We start from the raw sequence: 27,842 nt of genomic DNA on the forward strand, positions 1-27,842 counted from the left end.
GCCACAATTTTTGGTTAAGATTTATTTTATCAGCAGGTAAGACAGAAAAATCTATTTTACAATCTATATTTATTATTTTATAACTTTTCAGTAGAATCATGCATTCAGCGAAACGTTCTATGGTTTGAGAATATTTTGAAAGAGGATTCTCAACTACTGCTATCTGCAAACCTTGATTTAAAGGATTATTTGGCATTACAAATAATGCCGAGGCTAGACAAGTAATTATCACAGAAGAGATATATTCCATTATAACTTAAAAAATACTTACTACACTTCGTGGAATGTATCTCGTCTGAAGATACTTGGATAAAAAACAGCTAGAATAATAGGAATAATAATAGCAGGTGCTACAGCTTTACAAATTATGCAGTATTTGGAAATGCCACTTACTAGGGGTTAGAAAATCTATTAGAATTTTGGCATGCTCATAAAAGGATATTACTTGATTTATATCAGTTACATTTAAAATATTCTGCTATACAAGCAACATCTATCCCTTCGGAATAAGATTTTTGAAAATCTGGTCAAATTATTAATAATCAAAGGAATCTCATCACGGGAGAAAAGCTGATCATGTATAATATATTTTTGAATAGTGATTAAACAATATTTCCGTTCAATAATAAATAAAGCATTTATTTTATTTAAAAAAAAGCTCTAGTAGTTATTGTGCGATCATTTTTAATTATGTCATGGATTAGTTTCTTCTATGATTAGGTATATGTCCAATTTTTATTTAGAATTTATTGTTTTCGTACGTCTTCAGTTTTTAGGTTTTGTTTAAGTTCCATTGCATTATCTATATTTATTATTGTATGTTATTTAAAAATAGCAATTATCATATTAAATACGATAAAGCATTTGTGGGGTTATTATTCCATTCTTTTTTACAGATTCACAGACCATTCAAATATAAAAATAATTCTGCTTTTTTAAAATGAAATTACTTATTACATGTTAATAGTGATCAGTAATTTTTTTTCTTTTACTTTTTAAAAGTTTGTACGCAAAGAATATATATATATATATATATATATATATATATATATATATATATATATATATCACGAATGAAAAAATAAAAAACAGTCGAATCCCGCACTTTACTGAAAATAAGAATTGCTATTACAGGGTTGGCTAGTTTTTTGACTATCGACTGTTTCGACTATTTTGGGGCTATCAACAGTTTCGCGACTATCGACTGATTCGACTGTTAATTTTAAGTAACATATAAATTTCAGCCGATAATTCAGTTGTTTTTCTTATAACTTATTAGACGTTAGATATTGTTATAGTAATTTTAGTATCGCTTACTTATCATAGGGAGTATTTTGGTAAAAAGTGGTAAGATGATTATTCTTCTCTAATGCTGTTCTACACATTAGTAGATATAAAATCCTCAAGATCCTTAGTAATAGCTTTTTAGAATAGTTTACCGTTCTATGTGATGACTCAACAACATATAAATCTATATTATGAACATAGAAAACGGTTAATCTTCTCAGATTCAACAGTCGCTTGTCCAAGAAGATTGCGTTTTAATGATGTACTATATTACAATAAAGATAAATTTAAATTATTAAATAAAATAAGATTTGAATTTTCCACTTTTTAATATTACAAAAAATATTACAATAAAGACTAAAGTCTCACTCTTTCGAATAGTTATTTTGCCTATTCTTCTCCATGGCCTCGATATATTATACGATGACATCTGTAAGCTTCAATCTCTTTTAAATACGCCAGTACATGTCTAATATATGATATTTTTACTCCGATATTAAATAAATTTAACAAAGGAAAGACGAAATAGTGTATGAAAAAATGTAAAATAAAACTGCCGGCCGAAAATCCGAACCTATCGAAAAAAAAACCGTTATATATTGTGTAAGACATTATAATGTTCGAGGTCCAAGGTAGGACAGCCAAGAATATTCGCCGCCATTCTTTGAAATTCAAAGTCTTTTCGGATAAACGCCGGGTCTATATATAAATCATTCTAATGCTTCATTGACTATTCAGGCTCGCGCAATCCGATGAATACAAAAGACTTGTAATAAAGGTTAGGTAATGGGGCATTTAAAATATATTTAAAGCATTATGTGGCGAATGCTCCCACTTCTTAAAGGGATCTAAGACAATACGTCTCACATTTGTAGTTACATTTCGTACGGTTGGGGTTTAATTCATTTAATGGAGATTCTCATTTTTGCTTAAACGAATTGATGATTATATATAGTAAGATTTTGGTACATTCTTTATTTTTAAGTGTGCTAATGTTTACAAACAAACTTTACGATATATATTTTGGACGAATTTAAGTTAATTAACAAAACATTAATAGAGAATATTATATATTATGGATTAATATAGTAAAATTCTATAGTTTTCTAATACTAATTTATAGATTGCGGTCAGACAATCTTAAAGAACATGAAAATAGAAGATGATAGCAAAGATGGTCATAACAATGTGTTATACATATATATGTTCAATATACCTGTAACATTTTGGAGATCCACAGGTTAACCACTTGTAGATCTTCAGTGGTTCTAAATTGTTAAGATATCTATCCTATATTGACGGTATGTTCTCTTCGAGTCAATAGAGTGAAAACAACAACAAAGACGAATATTTAGATTTTGAGTTGCGCTGATAATTCTATAGGAATAATAAATAAATAAATTACTATGTTATTTTTCCTGGCGGTTTAACATACATTGGTTTTTTAAATATGGATGAACAAATATAAGTGTAGAATATGTTATAGTGGGAATATAGGCTGCCAAATTTGTAAGAAAGCATTTTCAGCATATGCCAAAATTACACCCCAAAATAGTTACAGGTTTCATATAGATAACAAAAAGCAGAGAAGAAAATCATTCTTATTACTTAAATACAAATAACGTAAAGGGTATGAGAGAAATAAACTTTATTGAAAGAGAAGTATTTTTAATAACTATAATTTTAAATAACTATTCGTTTTAGGCTAGTAAATCTACAATAGAACAACCAGAAGCTTGTCCGAAGCTCGTAAGAATAGTAGCTAAAATAGTAGTACTTCTCTCATGTATAATGAATATATATTGTTATATATAGCCACCTTCACCATTATACATAACAGGTCAATTGAAATGTCCCCGACTTGACACATAGATGGCGCTACTAGAATTAAATCCATATGTTTCTTAGTTAGCACGAACCCTCAAAAGATGCGTGTATAAGTTTGACAGCTGTCGGATCATTAGTTTGTGAATTACAGCATTTTGAGTGACGCAACTTCATTGATTACCTTGAAAAGGAAGGACCATCAACAGCAGCTATTACAGAGCGTTACTGAACCGTTTGAAGGCCGAAATTGCCGAAAGACGGCTGCGTTTGAAGAGAAAGAAAGTGCTGCTTCACCAAGACAATCCACCGTGTCCCAAGTCAGTGAAAACGATGGCAAAAATCCCTGAATTGGGCTCCGAATTGCTTCCTTATCTACTGTATTCTCCAGATCTGGCCCCCAATGACTATTTCCTGTTCTCAGATCTCAAAAGAATGCTCGATGGGAAGACATTTTCGTCAAATCATTCAGTCATTTTCACCGAAACTGAGGCCTATTTTGAAGCAAAGGACGAATCGTACTACAAAACTGGTATGAAAAGTTGGAGGGTCGCTACAACCAGTTTATCACCCTTGAAGGGAATTATGTCGAAAAAATTTTTGCCAAAAAATGTGTTTTAATGGGCTAGGCCGGGGACTTTTCAACTGACTTGTTACTTACATGCACAGAAACTGTTGTATTAGTATTAGTTAACTAAACTGTTAGTACTTTAAGGAAATAAAAATTATTGTATTAAATTTAAGGTAATAATAATGCATAATTGGCAAAGAAGATTTCACAAACCAAATTACATGTATAGTTACATTAGATTTGGTGAAAATGAAAACTATTTAATTAATGTTGACTGAGTGGGACGATGATAATATTTAAAGTCTTCAATTATGCCAATATAACACCGTTTATTATCCAGTATATTCCCGTTTAAAATTACATTGCTGGCGTATTTTTTAATAGTTAATAATTACATTGTTACTACTCGTTTCCGAATAACCTACAATTTGTTTTTATGATAACTAAAATCGAGGTATATAAGTAGGAGGACCCATGGGCTCTATCTCAGTCTTTGGTGAAATAATGCTTATACATGTCACCGCTGTATTTTTTATTATATAATATGCATATGCACCTCACTACACAACACTACACAACAGTACACAAGATCAGACGGTTTGATTCTTTTGAGTCTGTGTCCTGCTCTGGTGGTAACCAGAAGTTGCAATATTTCAATATTCTCATGAGAATAGAGTCTTTCCTCATGCCCCCTTGCAAATCTCTGAATTTCTTGACTGACTGTGGGTATCTGAAGGTCTCGATGTAGGTAGTCAGTCCAGTAGTCAGTGTTTGAGTGCTCCCACAATACTTCTCAAGACTTTGATCTGAAATATTTGTATTTTATTTATGTTACTCTTTGCAGAATATCCCCATAATTGAACTCCATATGTCCATATAGGTTTCAGTATTTGCTTATATAATAGCAATTTATTATGTACTGATAATTGTGATATTCTTCCAATTAGCCTATACATTTTTCTATATTTCAATTCCAATGCCTTTCTTTTCTTCTTTATATGTTCCTTCCAGCGAAGTTTTGGATCTATATTTATTCCGAGATATTTAGCGTTGTTGCTATATGGAATTAATGTTATTGTGCTTGTACGGTCTAATTCTAGATGAACTGCACATGCACAGATTTACTTTCGTTAATTTTCATTTTTCAAGCTTCTGTCCAATTATTTATATTGTCACTGGCCTGTTGTAATTTTCCTGTGGCTTCTTCACTATTGTCTCCAACAGCTATAATTGCAGTATCATCAGCAAATGTAGCCATCGGTGGCGTAATGAGACACATTTGTTAAATGTCATTGTCACATACGAGCTTTATTTTAATTTTTATTATTAACTAGTGTAGAAAGGCAATTTTTAACTGTATGCCACTTGAAATATCATAAGCATTTTTAATCAGCTCAGAAATCAGAAGAACAAGCGCTTCTATGCTTTGACTTGTAAAGTGCCTCGACTTTCTCGTTCCAGTTGAAAACGTCTATATCATTCAAAAAGCCATGCATATGATATGATATTCATTATAGTCGACCTCTGTTAATGATAGACACGTATCTATATCGAATTTTCCGAACTTCCTAGGAAATTTCGACATTCATATAATGAGTTCTGATTATATCGATAAATTTCAAAATGTTATTGCATCGGAACTCCAGAAGGGGCGATCGCCGAATCGTATTAAATTCTGATTCGACGGCAAAATGTCTAAAACAGAGACGAGTTTAATTTGACGAATATTATATCGGGCAATGCAAATAGGGAGAGCAGAAATCTCCTCGCCAAATTAAGTTTTAGGGGTTCCGAAATGGGCGCATGAATTTTCGATGATTGATCAAAAGTAACGGCACAGTTCGGAGATTTTTGGTTATTTCGACAAGTCATTTTTGGTGTCGTCTCGTCTCATAAACAACTTTGAGAATTTATCGTGCCTGTTATTCAAGTTAGATGTTAGTTTCCTGCTATTTTTGCCATTTTTTGTTGTTGACATTTTATCTTTAGGAGTGTCACATTAGATTTTATACAAACTTGGACTTGTTTTGTAATATATCACTGCATTCGTATATTTATTAGCGTATATCTAATAACCGTAACGCACTTTTTGCTCGGTGTACCTGTATCTTTCCAATGTATTGGCAAGAATTATTCCATTAATGGGGACTATATTTTTGTTCTGATTTGATTTAAAGAAAATGTGTTTGGTTGTGTATGTTACGTAAATGACAAGACATTGTGAAATCGGACCTATAATACATGCCAACTTCCATCAAGACAATTCTAGACAAAACACATTTTGACCCTAATAATATGTGGCTTAATAATGTAAAACTGGCTTCAAAAGAGATTTGTAAGAACGCCCTTATACAATTTTTCGTTCAGAAATCTTATTTCTATAGTTACGAAGTTTTGAATTTACCAGAAAAGTGGCAAAAGGTCATAGGTTTGAGATGTATAATGTACAGTCGTCAAATATCTTCTCTTTTTTTATGTGGCAAATCATTACAGGTAAATTAATAAATAAAACTTTAGATACATTACTATTTTCTTCTTAAAAATACTCAACAACTTGTTAAATCATTTACAAATTCTGTAAAGACAATGGTAACAACCAAGTACAAAATCTAAATGTAGTTAATATTTATAAAACATATTATAATAACCTATCAGACCTTTTTCAATCATTAGTATAATTAAGTAATTCTAATTTTTCCGACAGTTTGTAGAGACAAATTTTGGTCTTGAACTTTATATGCATCCATTGGAAATATTTAATGCATCTTATGTGACAAACTAGGTATTCAGCATCATAATTCTCGCTATCTTCTTCATTAATAGAGACCAAAAGTGGGTCGTCATCAGACGCTTCCTTGTTGGAAGACTAATTCTTTTCTCTCTCGCCTCTATTTTTGTTGTCTCCTTCACATTTAGTTTTTTTACGCTTCCGTCCTTTTTTTCTTGTTTCTCTTTCATTTTGCTTCTTTTTTGCATTCATAATTTCTTAAAATCTTTAAATATCAAAACACTTACAGAAAGCAAACTTAAAAGTAAGATGAAGTTACCTAAATATCGTTTTTGGACTATATTAAGTCCATGTAATAAGTACCTATTCAACAAAATACACATGTAAATCATACGTTATAATGTTCAGTTTGACAAAACTTTTGTTCCAATAAGTCAGACATATACATATTTTATCAAATCCTAGAATATATTAGTTGAAAAATTACCTTGAACAGTGTTTTCTTTTTTAAAAATAACTTGTGATGCGACGTTTCAATATCACTTTTTTACAATGACCCACAGACCTAACTAACTTTTGTTTCAGGATATAAATACTAATAGTGTTAGTTAGCAGAAAAGATATGACGGAGGATAGATAAAGTTTGTCGACTGCATGTTACTAATAAAATAGGTTTAACATTTATTTTAAAATTTAATTAAGTCTCAAATTTATTAAAACGTCGTTGTTTTACTTCAACTTTAACTTGTTAGTTGACCTACTACATACAATTGTAGTTATATTTTCTTGTAAAATGTAAATTAAGTTAACAATACGAGCGTTCTGTGAATTCACGAATTTTGTTAACGCTCGAAAAAAAACTGACCCTAGACAAGGTCATATTAAATTTAGATTCGAAAGGGAAATATTTAGGACAGAGAAGGCGAGCTTAATTTGGGGAATATTACGTCGAGAAATGCAAATAAAGGGAAGATACATTTCCTTGCCAAATTATACTTGAGCTTGTTAGAACCGCTGGAGTGGTGAACGCGCACACAGGGAATTCAAGTCATAACTAGACATTTTCTTTTATTATAGATGTATTGTTATTATTTAATTTAATAATGAGGTAGGGAGGAAAGAATTTCGATTTTGCCTATGTCTTGTATTTTAGGATTTTTTTCTAATAGATGGCATTAGAGTTATATATTTCCAGTAATATTTAATCGATGAAGTAATATTGTATACAACCTAGAATACCATTTTCCACAGTTATATTCAATTAATTATGTACATAACTTTAGTTGTTTTCAGTTGTTTCTCGTCACTCCGTCTCAGGAACTTCCAGCATTGAACAGCATTATCACATATCCTGAAAGTTTTCTTCAGTCACTTTCACTTTCCGACTCACTGTTCAATTCAATCACTAAACTGTTAATTTTTAATCTATCTAAAACATGTTCAAAGTTCCACCATTTATCAAGTACTTCCTCTGTATGTTTTAGGTGTTATGGTTGCCAAAGCTTCCTTCCACATATCTAAATTTTTTTGATGGACTATCGTTCTCGACCAGCAATATATCAGCAATTAATTATTAATAAATATAACGACCAACAAAACCTAATCGAACGCTGTTGTAAATTTTACCTTTTTCCATCAATTTTGGTTGTCTTTACACTTTTTTGTTACTGTCTTGCCAAGAGTGCCACAATGAACAATTTTGAAATATTCAAGTTTCATCAAGATACACAAATTCAAATAGTTTCTCTTCCTTGGTTTTATTTTATGCCTTTAACAATTAATTTTTTTTAAGGCAATATCCCTCCGAGGGTTATCTTTATACCATTCAAACCATATGCCCTGTAAGAGTGTATGAAATGATGTCTTACATCCTTCAAAGAGCTGCATGTCCCTAACTCTTTTATGTATACTTTCCAAACAGACAATTTTCTCTAAAATAAGTTTATTAAATTATGTTTATATCGACAGAATAGTTTGTGTACTTACTGTTCTCATACATTTCATATATTTAGTATTGAAAAGGGCCAATTTCAAGATGGTCAAGGTTCGTCACCCACTTTTTATGTAGACGGGTTTTCTTGGGTGAATCTAACGCATTTTATTCTTCATTTTGTAAGCGATGTTATTCACAGTATCCACACTAATATTTAGCAAGGCAGCAGCACGTTAAAAAACATTTTCAATAAAATTCTAGGTATTATTTAATATCATCAATAGTTACTTTTCTGACGGAATTTACCGGCAAAAAGGAAATGGAGGTCATTATCTCGTTCTTTTTCGAAATAACCTATTAAAGCTGCAATCAACCTGTGACCCTGACTATCTATTGCTTTCGGCATTTTCAAACAAAATAATATGATATATTACGGAGCGACTTATAATGTTTTCCGGTTTATAACCTGTAGTAATTATAACTAATATTTTGAATAATTTCGCGTACATCTGACAACCGGACGGCGGCCAGACGTATCCAAAATTCTTGGAAGCAATTGTGATAAGAGGTTTTAACTTTTACCTATGAATTATTGTGGCTGTATAATTAACTGTAGTTTTTAGATATACCATAATGTTAAAATAAATTATATTTGATAACATTTTTGTTCATTATTTTATTTAGATTAGAATTTTTTTGTATGTCCAAGCCAAACTGAACTAAAATACAAAGTTGATGCGGCAACATTGCAATGTTTCGAAGTCACAAATATTCATGACGCTTTACTTAAAAACTTTGAATAGATCGTAGAGTTAGTACACATTGAAAATCTTCCAAATATAATTTTCGCATTATTTTTACTACCAAAAGATTAAAAATCCAACGAATGATCTTCGAAAATTATGTTTGTCGGGATGAATGCTTAAGTGAATGTTAGAATTGTTTGCTCGATTTTGTTCAAGAAATTTCAATGTTATACGAGGGAAGTTTGATAAGTCGGCTGTTTGAATCAAAGATCTATTTTTTAGCAAAAATGTATCTTACGTCACAACATAATCTCTTTCTAAACCAATACATTTAGTCCAGATTATTTCAGTTTTTAATTCCTTCAAAATAATAGGATTCATCAGAGCCTTCAGAATGGGTATTTATTCCAGTGCTGACCTCTACATTTGATGCAAATCATTCAATCAAACACCTAGATATCCCATGAGGTTTGAAAACAGGAAATGTGATGTAGTTTTTTTGTTCTACTTGCAGTCCACTAGCCACACTTTATCAAAAACTTCATGTATATCGAAAAATGTAACCGAGTAACATCATATTTTTTTTCATTTATCTGTTTAAACAATTAACAGTTTGTTCTATTTTTTCCGTGTTTGTTGCGGGAACAAAATTCTGATGTTCTGTAGTAATATTTCTTTCTTCTACGATTATTTAGAGCCTCTTATAGGGTGATAGAAGGACATCTTCTGGGTGTGTTTGCTGGATTATGAATCATGGAAGTAATTTAGTCGTAACATGGCATTAAATGTAGATGTTGTAACTTGAAACACTTTTGCAAGATTCTACCAATTATTGGATCAATTTAAACAATTTATAATTTGTTCTATTTTTTTCTTGCTTGTTGCGGGAACAAAATTCTGATGTTCTGGAGTAATATTTCTTTCTTCTACGATTATTTAGAGCCTCTTGATTTATAGCTATTCGAAATATTTAGATATCGCAGCTGACAAACTTATAGGGTGATAGAAGGACATATCTTCTGGGTATGTTTACTGGATTATGAATCGTGGAAGTAATTTAGTCGTGATATGGCATTAAATGTAGATGTTGTAACTTGAAGCACTTTTGCAAGATTCTACCAATTATTGGATCAAGTTCGAGATATTCTTTACCATTAATTTATTTCATTATTGTACGTTTTACTTCCTTAATGAAGGAAAATAATTATATTGTTTTCATCATCTACGGATATATCGTATAATATTTTCTTAATATTCATATATATTTAATGATTTGTTGTTTGTTACTTGTAGAATGATACAAATGCTGATATTTGTAAAAAATTAGATAACACTGACCTACGTCGTTTTTAAAAGCTTTTAAAAGCTCTTTGTTATCACATACCTTGTTAATTATTGATTGGCTACTTTATTAAAATAATAATACTTAATACTTAACTAGTAATGTTTAATAAAATACTCATAACATATATATCAATTAAATAATATATATGATTTTTTCTGAAACTCTATTAACAAAGTATAAATCATATTAAACTTTTTTTATCGGTTCAATACTGTTATAAATTTCGCAAACTCCAGCAGACGAAATTCATAAAAAAGAACAATGCGTACACCAAATAACTTTCCAGCGTTTTGAACGTTACATGAAAAAACAAATTACATCGTTACTAGAGTTTTTTTATTACAGCAACGCTATCTAAATTCATATATAATTTTTTACAAGGCTCTCGTACCAAAATAGATGATATTTTTCACAGATTATTTAATAAAAAATATTTTCGAATAAGAGCAGAATATAATATTATTCATTGGGGTTTTGTTATTTTTAAGCAAAATATGGTGAATTGGTTTATTTCATAAGTGTTTTTAAATTATAATTTTTGGAAACAATTAATTGATATATTGATTTGGATATATTTATATATTAATCTGCTTAGTGAAAATTTTGAAAGAGAACTTCTTTCGTTCTTTATTTTAAACTATATTAACACGAAAAATGAGTGAGTCAAAATATTATTAAGCCGGCTTGGTTGGCGCAGTGATAAAGGCGACAGGACGGTCCATTTTCTCGGGTTCGAATACTGCTGGGGAATGGTCGTAAATTTATGTTTGTGACTATTTAATATTTTTGATTATCCTAGACAAGACGTCAGGCTGGGTAATATCGGATGTCTTCTGGGATGATTTCTAAGTTGGTCACTCGCAAATCGGTAGGTTTAATGCCAAGGACCGTGATTCGGAGCCCACATTGAAACAGTAGGTCCAGTCCAGATAAACTCTCGATGGTAATAAGGAGACTTAAAAAAAATTGTCCGTTTTATCGGAAGGTATATTCAGTTGTGAAATATAGATTAATTAAAATTTCATAATAACAAAAATTGTTTTTGCTCTATTTACAAGGTATTTAGATTTTTGTAAGCAGCTTTTTTACATCCAGAGTCATATATATTTCTCTGAAGAATTTCAATTAATTTGATGGCTGGTGAACTCAGAACTGCTAAGAAAATTTGTTCTTGCTTAAGAACTGCTAGTAGTTGAAAAGTTTCTGGAGACATAGCATATCATTATATTAGAGGTAATTGTAAGATTTATTAAGATCTTATTAACAACTTCTAATCCACTTCAGGTTTCATTAGTAAATACATTTTGTAGCAAAGCCGTAACCAAATATTGCAGGTAGTAAATAAATTAATTTGTGCATTAAGTTTGAAGCTGTTTTCATTTGTTTTTAATTTTTTTGTGTGATACAAGGCAAAGCTAAAAGCAATAGAAGACAAATTAAAGATAAGCTATCTGTAATAGTGAGATTCTAGAATATTACATATATTGGTAGCTTGAAATGAACTAATGTACTCACAGGAACACGTATGACAGCTACTGCATGCAATGTTATTTCTTTAAGATTCCAGATTAAGACACGAGGAAAGACTCAACTCCCCAACACTAAACTAGGAGGCACAATTAAGAGAACCAAAACTAAAAAACGGGCAGAGAAAAATGGTAAAAACACTGAAAAACGCTACTAACTTTTATTTTGTTTTATTAGAAACTAATACTGACATTTAGGAATTCTATTGTTTTTGATTCTTGATTAATTCTCGATACTTCTTTTGTTTTTCGACATTCCACTGCTTCTGATCTTCTGGTTCAATTTTAAGCTCCTCCCTTGGGTTCTTGGTGGTGATGGACAAGAAACCTCTTTCTGTCCATCACCCGATTGTTCAGAATCTCAGAATATCGGGATGGCCAAAAAAAATATCGGGATGGGAAAGAGTCTTCCAGTCAGGAACTTCTCACGCCAATATAACAGGTGCATTTCGGGCAAAAGGCAAGAGAATTCTCGAGAATTCCACGATCTCAGTTCTACTTGATGTTTATGATTATAGGCGTCATAAGGTATAACGTCTAACAGACTTCGTCTAGCAGCCTCGGTACTTGAAACCTCATTATCCAAAACACTCGACAGCCAGTCGATGGGATAACAGTTTCTTGCTTGGCATGTTATCACCAGACATTCGATACCATGCGGTATTATATTTTGTAAAAACAGTTAAATGATCTAATAAAATAGATCCCTAGACTATACATAAAGAAAATATATTAAAATTTTCGTAAACTTAAATTTAAACGACTTCCTTAAATATAAATAACTAAAATTTATCGTCGCAACATTAAGTAAGGACCAATGGGTCTTCCTAGATAAGTATCTAGTTTTGAGCTATTGTTTCGAAAAAAAGGTTAAAAATATAAAACGAAAAAATGACCAGAAATTTAGTAAGTACCTAATAATTAAAATGTTGCTTTTGCCGAGCGACGAAAACTTATTTGTAAACCCGATAGAAAAAACATTTTCGAAAATATTTCTCGGTTCAGTTAATTTTCTTTAAATATAAATCCCATAGGACGCTGTGACCCTGAAAGTGGCATAGTACTTTTCTTAAGCCTGTTATTCTGATAACAAGGAAAAATTACTCTTACTATTCCGAAACTTGATTCCGCGCGTGCTTATTTTCCCTTCGGCTTATGATAACTTAAAAATGTCCCTTTCTCCAACTTTTCAACAAGAACTGTCGTTAATATAAATTCGGAGAAAGTTGGTCTTCTCCTCTACGTTCATCCTACTATATTGTTATTTTTTCCCATATAAAAAATAAGAACGTATAAGACCCCGATATTGGAGCATTAATTTAAAGTTCTGGCCCTATCGGTGCCCTATCCACCATCCTAAACATAACAAAAGGAAAACACGAAGGAAAATGCCCTTTAATTAAGGTTACACGGTCATGGAACTTGGAGTAATTGTGCAAAAAAAGGTCGTTTGTTCCATTGGGAAAAATGATATTGTTTTGATCCTGCAGGACGTAAACTTTAAGACACTGCTTATCGTATTATGTGTCTCCGTAATAGCTGGGTCTTCTGTTGTACGCGGGGGCTTAATTGGACCCTTCGCCCCTCATCAATTTATTTTACTACCCATTTATAATTTATGGAGCGCTTTGTTTAGTTTAACGCTACTGAAACAAGACACTAAATGTTTTATTATCACTAGAATTTAATATAATTACGAAAATTTATAGATTAGTTGTCTAATATGATGCGTGATCTTGATGTTTGAGGGCTGCAATTTTATCTCTAACATCCTAAATTGTATCGCAGTCATAGTAATACTTTGGCAGCCAACACACTTAAGTATAATCCTAATTTAAAAATTAATTTTTTACTACTATTCTGTCATAGTTGCATTAATACACAAGCAAGGTGAATAGGGGATTAATACAGCTCTATGATTTTCCCAAATTAAAATAAAACTATACCACTTAGTCACAAAGTTAAGGATAACGCTTGTACACTATACAAGTTCGAATAGTTCGGTTCGCTTCCAAATTCTGCTCTGTTGCGTGTCGTGCAGCAGCAGTATCGCTTCGACGGCACTGTGATTTAGCAACCTTATTTCATTTTTTAAGATAAAATCTTAAATAACTTTATAAATCCATTTGGTCTCGAGGTCATCGTGCAGCTCTTAGTTGGTATAAACATTCGTAATTAATTGTAGAACTTTATCTTGGCACTTTTGTGTTACTAGTAGGTTTGGTGATTTAATATCCCTTATGTGCATCCCATAGATCCAAATTGGCTTTATGATTGTCTGATAAACCAACCTCTTTGATTTTATATGATGATTTTTAATTAGCTATGATAACTGTGTCGTCAGCAAATGTTCCAAGTGTTGCTTTTTTTGTTCATGGGTTATCAGCAGTGTAGAGCAGATACAGAAGTAGTTCCAAGACGCTACCCTAGGGAACTCAAGTCGAAATAGGTTTAAGAGTTGAAAATGTCCTTTCATGTGACTCTAAATTTTCTTTGGAAAATATATGACTCCAGCAGTTGACAAAAGTTTCGTGACAGCTATTTGCTCATCTTGTAGATTAGTCCCAAATACATTTTCCGGGCAAGAGCTTGTGAAATATCCGGGAATATTAAAGGACAATATTTCTTTTCTCCAAATACCTTTTAAATAACCGCTGTTACTCTGTGCGCTTGGTCGATTGTCGAGTGGTGATTTCGAAATTCAAACTGGAAATCTAATATTTTTGTAAGTTGTTTAATTTAAATTTAAAATTACTTCACAACTATTGCTGCAACTAAACCAGCCGATGATGTGTTAGCTCTCAATGATTTCAAAAATATTTCTTATTTCATATTTCGATCTACACATTCATATTAATTAACTTGATAATAATGATATATTATAGTTGACTGTTAGTGGTCTAAAATATGCCCCACGGTGGTTGTAAAACAGTGAATTTTCTGTTGACAATAGATATGGATGTACAAAGAGACAATAACCAATCATGAATTGATTGAGAATTATTTGTGTAGACATATATATATGGTAAGTTTAGAAGGGTTCTATCGTTTTGATATCTGTTTTCTCTTTTATGTTGATCATTATATGAATGTTAAGCCTATTAAGCCTTATGAGTTTATGGTGTATATTTGAAATCCGGAGGACCAACTAGCTGGTTAAAGTGCAACGTGGGGTAAAAGTCGGGCTACCATTTTGATTGCCTATAACTTTGCTCAAAGAAAAGATAAGTAAGTTTGGTTTTCATAAAAAGTTTGTATGGTCTTCACTTTTTTTTCACTTATGATTTGAACATTATATCGGCTAAATTATGACCGCGATTCGCTATGCAACGACATCCTATAACATCTGAGGCTGAATTTTTTCAATTTCATGACGAATATTGTCTTCAAAATGTTGGGTTGTTTGGGGCTTATTCATATGAACTTTTGATTTTCACTCATCAAATCCGGATATCTGGTTGGCCATGTTAAATCGCCACTTCGCGACATTAGTCTTCGTGGGAAAATTTCAATTCCACATACATTCAATAATTGAATTGATGAACGAGCTATGTGTGCTGTGACCCCATCTTACTGAAACCATGTGTTCTAATCCTTGCTGTTCCATTTCAGGTACAAGAAAATTTATAATCATGTCTTGGTACCATTCAGCAGTAACTGCAACATCCTGGTCATTTCAGTCAAAAAATAGGGACCAATGATGTTTCCAGCATGAATACCACACCATACAGTTGCTTTTAGTAGATGCAATGATGTTTTGTGAATTAATTGAAACTGTTCTGTTTACTGACGTGGCCACTAAGAAAAAAATGGGCGTCTTTGCTCATTATCAATTTAGATGAAAAATCTTCAGTTTCATCAGACAGCCTTAGGATTGTATTACTGTACTCAGCTTGTTGATCAGAATCTCTCGGTAGCAATTTTTGGACTAACTGAATTTTGTACGGGAACATTTTCAAATCAGTTTTCGAAATTCGCCTTAAATTGCGTGCAGACATGTGTAACTGGGAACCACGTCTCGGAATTGATGTTTCTGGAGACTCTGCAACAATATCGCGTACCAGAACCACATTTTCAGTGTCACGAGACGTCCATTTTCTTCCAGAACGATGCCTGCCTGCTGTGGTACCGTACTGTCGAAAATTCGCATGTAAACGATAGATTGTGGTTTTGTGAGGTACTGTATTATTGGGATATTCTTGACGCCATTTCGACTGAGTCTCAATAATAGAAAGATTATTTTCAATAATTATTGTCACTATTTCTGCTCGTTCTTGTGGCGTATATTTATCTATAATAAAATTTGGACGTCTACACAACACAATGGTTGAAGCGAAACTGAGCTAAACGTCACATAATCAAGATGGCGCGCAATCAAAATGGTTTTATGCCACCACCTGTTATATAGTCTTGATCGCTTGATTGTCATTCATTAGGTTTGAGCTGAAACAATGAGAATGTGAAAATCTATCCTCTAGCAAAGAAAATTTAAGATTCTACAAACTGTTTCCCTTTTTCCTAATTTTCATGTGATAAAATACAGTTAGTACATCAATATTCAGATAGATAATTGTTTTATAAAAGCAGACCTTCTATCTATGTAAAAAGCTTTTACAAACATAATATAAAATTGTTTTTAAATAACGCGAATTCATCTTTTTGTTGGCAACAAAACAAATTTTAATCTGTCTCGGGCCAGTTTCAGCACGCACTGCAATATAATAAAGGTCATTAAATTGGACGAAAACTGGAATCCATTTGGCGAGAATCAATATTGGAATAGTGCCCCGTTAAATACAAACTCATAAATGCAATCATTCTGACGAACGAATTTTATTTCATCTCGATATGTAGGGAGTGTTTCGACAACATTTATTATCCACCCTGCGTTGTTAGCATTGCTTCTGTTTGTGTATGGTAGATGTTTGACATTTTAAATTTATTTTATGTATCTATAAACGTATATAGAGTACGACCGAAATAGTCGACTGGAACAGTCACTGGTAAAGAGTAGTAAAATCAGTCGAACCAAAAATATCGACTGAAATACTCGATAGTAAAAAGTAGTCAATTACTAAACAGTCGATAGTTTCGTTCCCAACACTAATACATACATATATGTATATATATATATATATATATATAAATATATATATATATATATATATATATATATTCAAAGTTTTTTTGTACATACGTCATCAAGATGTTTAATGTTACCTGCTGCAATTTGTAAATTCTTTTTAGAATCAGACAATATTTTCCTTCTCATTTTATTCTAGTTAAAAAGAGACACAATGTTGTCTAGTTAGTTCGAACACGTAAACGAATGAGTCTTTCAGGTTCGTCCGGTTGTCAGATGTATGCAAAATTCTTGAAACCAATACACATAAGAGGTTATAATTCTAAATTATAAACTATTGTGGCTGCATAATTGTCTGTAGTTTTTAAATGTACTATAATGTTAAAATAAAATATATTTGATAACATATTTGATCGCTCATTTAATTTAAATTAGAATTTTGTTGCATGTCAAAGCCAAACTGAACAAAAATGCGAGAGTTGATGCGGCAACATTGCGACGTTTTGACGTCACAAATATACATCGATAGTCACATATCGTTATATTGTTTTCGATATTTCAAAAAATTATCGATATATCGAAGAGTTTATAGAAAAAAATATTAAATGGTTTTTGATAATGTTTAAGAAACCTAATTAACTCAATTAGTTAATTAATTGTAAAATATCGGTTTACAAAAGTATCGATATTCTTTCAAAAATATCGATGTATAGGCATCCTTAGTTTAGTATTATTATTCTAACTCTAAATTTAATATGTTGACAAAGTGGTGAATGCCTTCAATACTTCTTGTAAAGACTGATGCAATAGTCTGAACAAAGCTACCGAATTACTGCAAACTCATTATATTATTGACCTTCGGCTCTTAAACATCAAACAACTATCAGTTATCCAAACAAATATTACACTAGAATATTAACACACAAACGCCGTACATTTTCACAGATTTAGTGGAAATATAATCTCTTACTTGTGCATAAGGCAAGGAAACTCTTACCTAAACCTATTAAGATTAATATGTTAGTTATTAATATATCCAGCAACATTGGGCGCGAGTTTTAAACAGCCGTAAGTATTATTTTCTTTGTTTACATCACGTGAACATCTGATTTTGTTTTCAATGGTTTCATCGACCGAGTAAGACATCCGAGCTTGCGCGTCTGTCACGGACAGAAGTAAACATAACCTACAATATATCAAGTGAGATGTGTTTAATAATGCTATTTAATATGTATTTAAGACAGTTTGATTGTGTTAAAGTATATAAATAATTATTTTTTAAAAAAGTTCCTAGAGGTAATTGGAAATACACTTTAAATGTTATTATATTTAATGAATAAAGTTTTGGAAACTTAAGAGCCTTTGTTTTCAATTTGACTATTCCAACAAATAATGTTTTTGTTTGAACTGAGATAGATTAATGAAAAATTGGTTAATTATTCAGTCTCAAAGTAACAATATTTTATATTTACTTAACAATTAAAATAAAAAGGTCTTAATTGTTCGAATATAATGTGTTTATTTGATACAAATCCTAGCTAAATGGTACGACGGCTAGGACAGGATATGTGTTCTGAACGAAGGATTAAGATGGATTGTTCTGGACATATTCTCTAGTACTGGTGCAATTAAGATATCAATATTAAAAACCTAGGGTGTTTGAAGTACAATACACAGTTTTTTTTTGAGAATTATCTCTCCCCTAAATTAGGTTAGTGTTAAAACATATCGAGATCTTTAAACAGAAGTATTTATATATCGATATTTTTCTTCACGGCCGACTACAGGGTCGTATTACTATATTGTTAATATACTGGATGACTATATGTTATTACTATTGTATTTTGGTGTTCCAATTTCTTCGCTTGAAACTTCATAATTTTAATTGAGCATTTTATAAACAAATACATTATAATCCAGATTTTTATAATGATGCTTTCTTTTACTTGCGTAAATTAAACTTCATTGGGTATTTATGGATATGCTTAAGTGAATGAGCATCACTATCAGAATTGCTCTGCTAGTTTCTGTTTACTGAGTTAAGTTCGATGTCTCTTATTCCTAAAAGTGTTGGTGAGACTAGAAATTCGAATCTGACCTTTTGGTTACAAAAATCTGTCGGCACTGATCAATAGAAAAGGCGTTGTTTTCTATCACGGCAATTCTATTAGACATATATATATATATATATATATATATATATATATATATATATATATATATATATATATATATATATATATATATATATATATAAAGAAATTACTTTTTCTCCAAATCATTCTTAAATATTTCTGCTTGCTCCTGTTTTTTTTGGTTAAAATATACCTGAAAGCTTAGTAAAAAATGTTAACGTATTAACAGTATTAACAAAAATCTACTCATTTTTCCAGAAACGTAAAAACCAAAGAATGGGGTTTACACCGACAATAGAAATTCCGTTGTTTCTGGCAACCCTGGGATATTGGCTAACATGTAAGTCAAGAAAACACTATTAATTAGGCTTAAAATTGATACGTGATAACATTATTAAATTGTTTTGGACCAAATAATTTTTAATAGAGTTAATTCTCATATACCAATATACCATAATACCAATTCTGTAGAAGTTCACCAGACACTTTTCGATTCTTAGAAATGTATTTATGGAGACATAAGTCAGTTCTTATTTTTGTGAAGGCCCTTTGTGGTAGTTATTTTAGGTGTTTTTGTGTTTGAGAATACAATAAAAAAACAATATTTTTGGGATCCATATTTTCGACAGATATTTCTTTATATAATATTGATATACTAGTTGATATAATTATTGACAATCTTTTTAGTCGTCCGAATCAAGAAAGTATAAAAACATAAATGGAAATAGAAATCAACTTCAAGGATATTTATTTTTTAAACGTTTGAAGGCTGCATTTTTGCAAATTACACTTTTTTACAAAAATATTCTTCAGAAGTAGTTGTGCCCATCATATTTTTTTTCAAATTATTACATTTTTTATATCAAAAGAAATATTTGCGTTATTAATATCTTTTTATATGCGTTTTGATTTGAATTCAAGATACTGTTACTGTAAAAAAAAATTCTATATTGATATTTTGAAAGAGTTCTTGTTTCGTTATCTGAAGAGATTAAAAAAAAAGATTATTGAGAATTATCTAATATTATAGTGGCATTGTCGTATTTGTCGACAGAATTTAAATTTTTATGGGTAAAATAAGTTTAGTGCCTGTTCTTTGTTGCTCCATATTTAAATTTTTTCCATTTTTTCTATCTCTGATCAGTACTCTAGCTTTGGCCAGGATTTTTCATCTTTTTTGAAGTATTTCTCTCACAAACTCATTCTAGATTCGCTTAGGTCGCCCTCTGATTTTTTTCCCCTCTGTCCTTGCCTGTGGTGTGACCTCCATGAGCTGTAAGTGTCCACACCAGCTTGCTGATTCAATACTGAGGTCTTTTTTTACTCCCTGGAATACCATCTGGCATTCACTGTTTTCGATTTCTATTCAGATACTTAATACCTTACTTGTTCTATTGTAACATCCTCAATTTGGACATTTTCTAGTTCCCATCACCATGACTTTCGGTTTGCCCGGTTGTTTTTCAGGGTTGTCTTTTTAAAATGTTTTTTTTTTATATATTTTAAAGTGGCCTCTGAGGTAACCAATGAGGGTTTATCTGAAATGGACCTATAGTTTAACGTGGCCTGCGAAACACGGTCCTCGGCATTAAGCACTGAAAACATCCGGTCTTACCCAGCCTGGTTACTGGCGTGACTAGTATCATTTTCCTTGTCGGATTTTGTACTCTTGCCTAAGGACAATCACAAATGTTTAACAATCACAAATATAGATTTATGACCATGCCCCAGCAGGATTCGAACCCGCGACTATCGCAACAGTAGGAGGACCGTCCCGTCGCCTTTACCACTGCGCCAACCAAGCCGGCTAAAATGTTTTTGATTTCATGTTGTGTACAGTGACAGCATTTTTCTTATAATGTTATTACTTATATCTCTCTGTTCTAATATAACTCGAAACCTTTTCTTACTCTGTCAAATGCCTTTTCCAAATCAACAAATGCTAGGTATATCTGTTTTTTTATTTTATGCTTTCTACTAATTGTCTTTTACTAAATATCTGGTTTTGTACACTTCTTCTTTTTCTGGTCATGTCTGCTACTGCTTTTAGACGAACTTATGTAATTTGCTCGTATAAATGAGTTTATAAAAATGTATATTTTTGTTTATTGATTTTCATTTCGTAGTTTGCTGATTTAATTGTTTTTTTAATAAAGTAAATCAATTTTCTAAAAAATTATTAACAAATTTTGCGTTAGAAGAATCGTTGGTCGGGTTATATTTAGTTTGATAAATTTTATGATTTTCTTTGTTTATTTCTTACAGTGAATGTCAATAAGAACATATTAGTATACCGGACCTGTTACGCTCTTTTGCATTATAACCAATCAGATTGTGCTTTGCTGGGTATCGTAAACAATAATATGACTCGCGAACTGGAGAAACACGTTCAACCATATGCCAATAATATAAGTTTAGATGAACATATTATACATTCAGTGTTGAGTTCATTGATAGGGCTTTTTCTAGCGCCTTGGACTGATAAATTTGGCAGAAAACCTATACTGATCGCTGGTTTGCTTGGTATGATGTATTATATTACTTATATGGTAGTTTTTACGTTTTTTTTACATTTTTTCTAGGCGGATTGATATCGTTAGGTCTGCATCTCGTGTTTGCAGCAATAGATAATTTGACACCATGGTTTGTTTTGACCTTGTCCTTACCGGTATTTATAACCGGTGGAAGAGCAACATTTTTAGCAACTGTTTCAGCATACTTGGTTGATTCTACCTCAAAAACGGAGAGGGGCTTCAGGTAAGGAATCCACTAGGTTGTTGGATAAGTAGGTAGAGCACCATTTCAACTTTTTAAAATTTTTTTTATAATGAGTCTAGAAAATTGATTGGACAAAAATTGATTTTTTCGGAAAAAAAGGAATATACGTATGTTTTCACATGGATTATTTTTGTGATGTTTATTAGCTCACTAAGCTATTTCTGAGCATCATTTTTGAACTGGCAAGATGCCCTCTGAGAAATTATTATGGTAAAACGGTGACATCTTGGTTTTCATTGGTGTCGGAATTTTAATCAACATGGTTGGACAGTTGGAATTGAAAATATTCTGCCAATAGCTCAACCTTCTATTGATATTTTTCTCAAATGACTGGTTGTTGTATGGTTTAGTGGAATGATATGTGTTTTTAATCTTCCTGATATTGCTCGGCCTATATATGATATATGCGTTCACAATAGGCCAGGTTTTTGCTCAAAAGGGAGTATATTGGTCGAGACATGGGTCTACAACAATGATATTGAATCAAAACAGTTGATTTCTTGATTAGAGATCGGATAAGCAAACGTCAATGTTGAGTTTTAGGGTTATCTCCACACTAGAAATAAACTAATTTTATTATTATGTCCTTTTATACTATTTTTTTTATTAATTACATCTTACATTAGATATTCTTAGTACAATCTTAATTTACAAATTAATTTATTACTACTGTTCTATTATACTTATATTAATATACACGCAAGGCGTGTACGGGATTAATACATCAGGATGTATTTTTCAAAAATTAAACTAAAACTAATCTGCTTAAGCTAAAGTTAAGAATACACTTATACACTAAACAAGTTCGTGTGGTTTGGCTCGCTTCAGTTTTCTGATTTCCTGCGTGTTGTCCAGTAGCTGCATTGCTTCCACATTGCTGTGATTCAGCAAACTTATTTCATGTATTTGAAGATTTCGCCTTAAATATTGGATCATTTCGGATATCCATTTAATTTCGAGGTCATCGAGCAGCTCTTCGTTAGTTACGAAGCGATAAGCACTGGTAATTAATCGTAGAATATTGTTTTTGATTACTAGTTACATTGATGTGTCACTGCAACCCCATATTTGCACCCCATAGGTCCAAATCGGCTTTGTGATTGACTGATAAGCCAATCTCTTTGATTTTAGGTCAAGTTGAGAGTATTTTCCAACCACTCAGTACAGTTGCTTGATTTTGAGTCTGTAGCTAGTCTGCGCTGCTTTTTGTTTAACATGATGTTTCCAGTTTAACCTACCATCCAGATATATTCCGACCGCAACGTAAAATTAAGATATAATGTAATTTTGTAATTGTAAATGTAATTTTACGACTTTATGTCCTTTAAAAATTTGTTAAAATGATCCGAACTACGGAAGAGTAAAACCAATTTTTTTTATCGAAATCAAGCACCTAGTCACATAGCTGGTTGATTCAATAAAAATATAAATTGTTTCAATATAAGGTTCATTTCCGTAATCAAGCACCCAATGACTCAGCCTTTAAACGGCTTTTACAGCTTTAAATAAGTATATTCGTTTCTGTTTTCTGAAATCTTAATTTCAGCTTCGTTAATTTATTAAATAATTCAGTATTGTTAATAGTATTGTGAATTAATTTTAAGGGATTTTTATAATCTATGCGCATTAAAGCTTTGTATCCAGTCTCTATTATTTTAGTAAAGGTAACAAAAAATACCCGATTTTTGAGTAAACTTAGGAAACATATTTGTACTTTTTTGTTTATAAATATAGTGTACTTCGTTTTTTTACGACAAAGCCTTTAATTTGCAGCCAATCTCCTGAGATTAGTTCTCAGTCTTTAGTATTATTATTTATTAGATGATTGTTTGCAGAATGGGCGTATTTGACATATTCATGACTATTGCTGCCGTAATGGGTAACGCGGCTAGTTCTTACCTACTTGTTGCGACTAGCTATATAATGGTTTATTGTATATCCATAGTACTACACGTTATGGCCTTGGCACTTCTCATATTCTTTGTTCCAGAATCGTTACGTGAAAGACAACATGTGGTGAGTAAAACTAAATCATATTCTATTTTAAAGTATTTACAGTGTAACAAATCAAAAGTAAATTTTTCGACAAATATAAACGACACCTTTTGTAACTTTTGTCTATATAAATACCTTAAATTTTTTTCTGTTTGTGCTTAATCTTCTTGCTTATCTCTGTTACGTTTGTGTTTTATTTTGATCTCTCTTTGATAATCCACTTCCATTTTGGCATTGCTTGAAGTACAAATTCATGGTTTTTCCACTTCTGCCATTCATTTCAATCATCTGGCTTCCATTATTTTCGATTTCTATACTCATATATTTCTTATCATTCCGTACGACCTTAGTGTCAAGTTCCATTCGTTGTAGGTATTCTGTTCTATCAGCTGTTATTATTACATCATATTCAAAAGCTCCTACACACATTTCGATATTTATTTAATTCATTAATGTTATAAACATAATATTTAAAATATTAATAATGATAGGATAATTGATAAGATAATTTATTATATTAACAATTGTAATGATGGTGGTAAATCATCCAGTTCTTCTGCAATATTTATGTATGACTTTTTCGAAAGATCCCAAGGTACCGCTATTCTCATTTCTGTCAAAGTTTTGTCGTTATTTTTACATATACAAGTAGTAATTCCTAAGTATGGCAAATAAGGATGATAGAAAAGTACTCTAACCTAACTTTTTATGTAAATTGGCTGTAAATCCTCATATTCGAAAATATTTAGAGAGATGTTCTAGTCTAGAAATTTGATTGATAGTGCCGTTTTTCTGAAGGTCTTTGTTTTCTTTAATTTGTATTTTTCATCAAACAAATCGTATGGTCTATAGATTTAAAATCTTGTAATTTCTTGTAATGTTCATGTGTATAATACATTTTCTTTCAGTGCGTTGAAAATATCTGAATTTTTTTTAATTAAATATTGTGTGAAGCTTATAACAACTATGCTCCATTGATTTCAACATGTGAATACTGATTTCGACGTTTTAAAAGTGGTGATTTTGACACTGAAAACAAAGGAGGATTTGGAGGCGTTACCAGATGATGGTCGGTATAAAACAGAAGAAGAATATGATAGATGGTTGGCAGTAGTACCAGAAACTATTTACAATCGCTTGAAGGACACGGGAATGATGCAAAAGCTAGAATATTTTATGTCATATGAACTGAAGCCAAGAAGCATTAAAAGTTAATTGGCCATGTGCGAAATTCTGCTTCAGCGGCAAAATTAGAAAGGTTTCAGCTTTCATAAAAAAATCATAGGGACCTGTTTGCTGAAATCAGACTGGTGTAATATAATATGAGCTGTTAAATCCTAATGAAGCCATCAATAGGGTCCGCCGTATACTCCAATTTGTGCCCTTAAGCCGAGTACTGCACGAAAAATGGCTGTAATACGAGGAAAGACACAACAATGCTATTAATCAGCATGGTAACGTTCGACTACATGTTGCAAAATCGGTGAAAACATACTTCGAAATATTAAAATGAGTAGTGCTACGCGAAATACATATTCTCCAGACCTTGCCTCTTTAAATTGCTACTTATTTTACTACCTTTTATAAAAATACCAAAAATGAATCAATTCGTGGAAAATGCTTCAAAAGATATATCGCCTCTTGAGATAGAATACTTACATTGTCTGAAAAATGGAAAAAACAACGGCTATCGGTGACAATTTTTTGAATAAAATACATTTTACCTATTTTTCACACAAATATTCAAATTAAAAAAATCTTTTAAAATTAATTTGCAGGCCTAATATCATTTCAGTATTTTTGATAAAAATTGATGGATATTGATATCTATTTTCCTTCTATATTATTATTCACATAAATAATTAATTATATTTCATCTCCTATGTATGTGATATTTTCAGAATAAAGTCCGCGGTTTGTTGAGTTGGTCCAACATTTCTGAAATGATGAAAACTCCATTTAAACGACGCCAAGTCTCTTACAGGGAAATTCTTTTATTGGCGATGTTTTGCATCCTGGTTGGAGATTTTGCTATCGGAGAAGAAAGACTGATGTTTTTTTTCCTAAGACGGAAATTCCACTGGACTCTGAAGCATTACAATTGGTTCTCTAGTGCTAAGAAACTTTTAGGAATGACTGGTAAACGTCGTTATCCAGAAGAGAACCCATGAACTATATTAGTTTGAATAAAATGTCTGTTTCAGGCACGTTTTTGGTGGTTTATCTTGTACATACAGTGCTGAAAGTCAGGGAATCACTAATAATATTTGTTGGGTTTATATTTTACGTCATATCATTTGTTTTAATGGCACTAGCCAATGAGAGTTGGCAAATTTATTTCGGTAAGTAGGAGAGTTTTATTTAAAGTATCGTTAAATGAAAATACGCTTTATTTTAGCTGCTGTTCTGGACTTGCCAACTTCGGGACAATACGCGTTGACCAAATCATTACTATCCAAGGTTGTCCAGGAAGATGAAATCGCCAAGATATTTGCTGTTCTTAGTTTAGGATCGAATATATTGGGTCCAGTCAGCTCAGCTGCATATAGCGCTTTATACAATAGAACTATCGATACGAATCCGGGTTTATACAACTTGGTATCGGCAGTTATTAGTGCAATAGGAATTCTCGTTTATATGTAAGAAATAAGGAATCCCATGCTACTTTGTTACTGTTGTAATTTGGTTTTTAGAGCAATTATAATAATAGAGAAAAGATCATCTGAGCCTGGTTTTGTGGTATTAGAAAACGAGACCGAGAATGAAGATGTTCCAACGACGGAAGAAAATACTGCTGATGTTGTGGATCAGGAGGAATCCGACTCGGAATAAAAAAAACCCGCCGTATTTATATAGTAATAATGCAATATATATCTATATATTTTTATATATAATGAAAAGAAACAGATTATTTTTATATCAAATAATAAAATATATTTAGAGAAAAGCAGGCTTTTATTACCGAAAAAAACTCTTTTCTGTCATTACATCAGAAGTTTGCGGCTTTGCTAAGAACAAGTGGTAATCCGAAAATTCAATATTTGATGAATATGATAAGTAAGTAGGATAATGTGAATATAAAGTAATTCCTATATCATTATCATTTTAATCTAGTTTAACTTTGAAATCCTCATCATCTATATGGATTTCCTAGAAATATTTAGTGATTTTCAACATCACATTTCTTTTAATTGTAAAGTACTTGCAATTATTCTGGTTATTATTTACTTTAAAAAAATATGTGGGATGATTTTAAATGATATTGATAAAAATTAGTTGGAAATTATGTTCTATAAACTGTTCCCTATATTTCTGGAGACATGGCGATGTTGGCTAGCCTGTGATTCATTTTCGCACTTCCCAGCCTTTCAAGCCAAGTCATGCTGCATCGATCCTGATAAGTGATAATCAGAAGGTGCTATGTCTGGTGACTATGGTGGGTGTGGACTTCACATTTGCGTTACATCAGTGTATTCCTCTAAATTTTTACGCGTGTGTAGATATTTGCTGGAACAGTTCAATTTAAATTTGGCAGGTCATAATTCGCCATAACTTTCTATGAATGTATATATCCCTTCGAGATTTAAATGTAGATGGATTTCCTGAACTAACATGTGAGTTGATTGTCGTGGTTAATCCACTTTCTATCATCAGTCACGATCCACCACAGAAAACTTTTTCCCTGACCATCTATGAAACCGTAATGTTAAAACTGTTCGAAATGGTATTTTCAGTTATTTATAGCCTATGGTAGATTGTCTGGAAGTCGTTTTGTAATTCACTAACGCACTAAACCATCTGAGAGCTCTTTCAGAGTTTGAGGTAGAGATTTGGGCAATAAATCTTGCAATTCCTTGTATTCGAAGTTACCGCTTCTCTACTAATTGTCAT

At 31.6% G+C, this 27,842-nt stretch overlaps 2 protein-coding genes across 5 annotated transcripts in view; one reads left to right on the top strand and one right to left on the bottom strand.

The window, feature by feature from the left end:
- LOC143202192 (adhesion G protein-coupled receptor E2) overlaps positions 1-27,842 on the bottom strand; it is a 325,024-nt gene that overhangs the window by 64,936 nt on the left and 232,246 nt on the right. The window lies entirely within an intron of this gene.
- LOC143202189 (putative peptidoglycan muropeptide transporter SLC46) lies at positions 17,974-26,898 on the top strand. 2 transcript variants are annotated; one of them, XM_076413489.1, is made up of 9 exons: positions 17,974-18,111; positions 19,437-19,518; positions 21,444-21,701; positions 21,761-21,935; positions 23,792-23,972; positions 25,853-26,090; positions 26,156-26,293; positions 26,350-26,590; positions 26,645-26,898. In XM_076413489.1, exons 2-9 carry the CDS (start codon positions 19,455-19,457, stop codon positions 26,781-26,783), a joined length of 1,434 nt encoding a protein of 477 aa, XP_076269604.1. In that variant the 5' UTR covers positions 17,974-18,111; positions 19,437-19,454; the 3' UTR covers positions 26,784-26,898. The 2 variants fall into 2 exon arrangements, with proteins under 2 accessions (XP_076269604.1, XP_076269605.1); XM_076413490.1 differs by lacking the exon at positions 17,974-18,111 and adding an exon at positions 18,208-18,339.

This window comes from Rhynchophorus ferrugineus, unplaced genomic scaffold (genome assembly GCF_030347505.1).
Source record: "Rhynchophorus ferrugineus isolate W39M unplaced genomic scaffold, kcgeb_rfMv2 rfM9, whole genome shotgun sequence".
Lineage (NCBI taxonomy): Eukaryota > Metazoa > Arthropoda > Insecta > Coleoptera > Curculionidae > Rhynchophorus > Rhynchophorus ferrugineus.

Excerpts from the sequence above, each read along its gene's own strand:
- LOC143202189 (XM_076413489.1), top strand. The coding sequence starts at position 19,455 with ATGGGGTTTACACCGACAATAGAAATTCCGTTGTTTCTGGCAACCCTG. Across the intron at positions 21,702-21,760 it reads ACTGATCGCTGGTTTGCTTG|GCGGATTGATATCGTTAGGT; the intron begins GTATGATGTATT and ends CATTTTTTCTAG. Across the intron at positions 26,591-26,644 it reads ATAGGAATTCTCGTTTATAT|AGCAATTATAATAATAGAGA; the intron begins GTAAGAAATAAG and ends TTTGGTTTTTAG.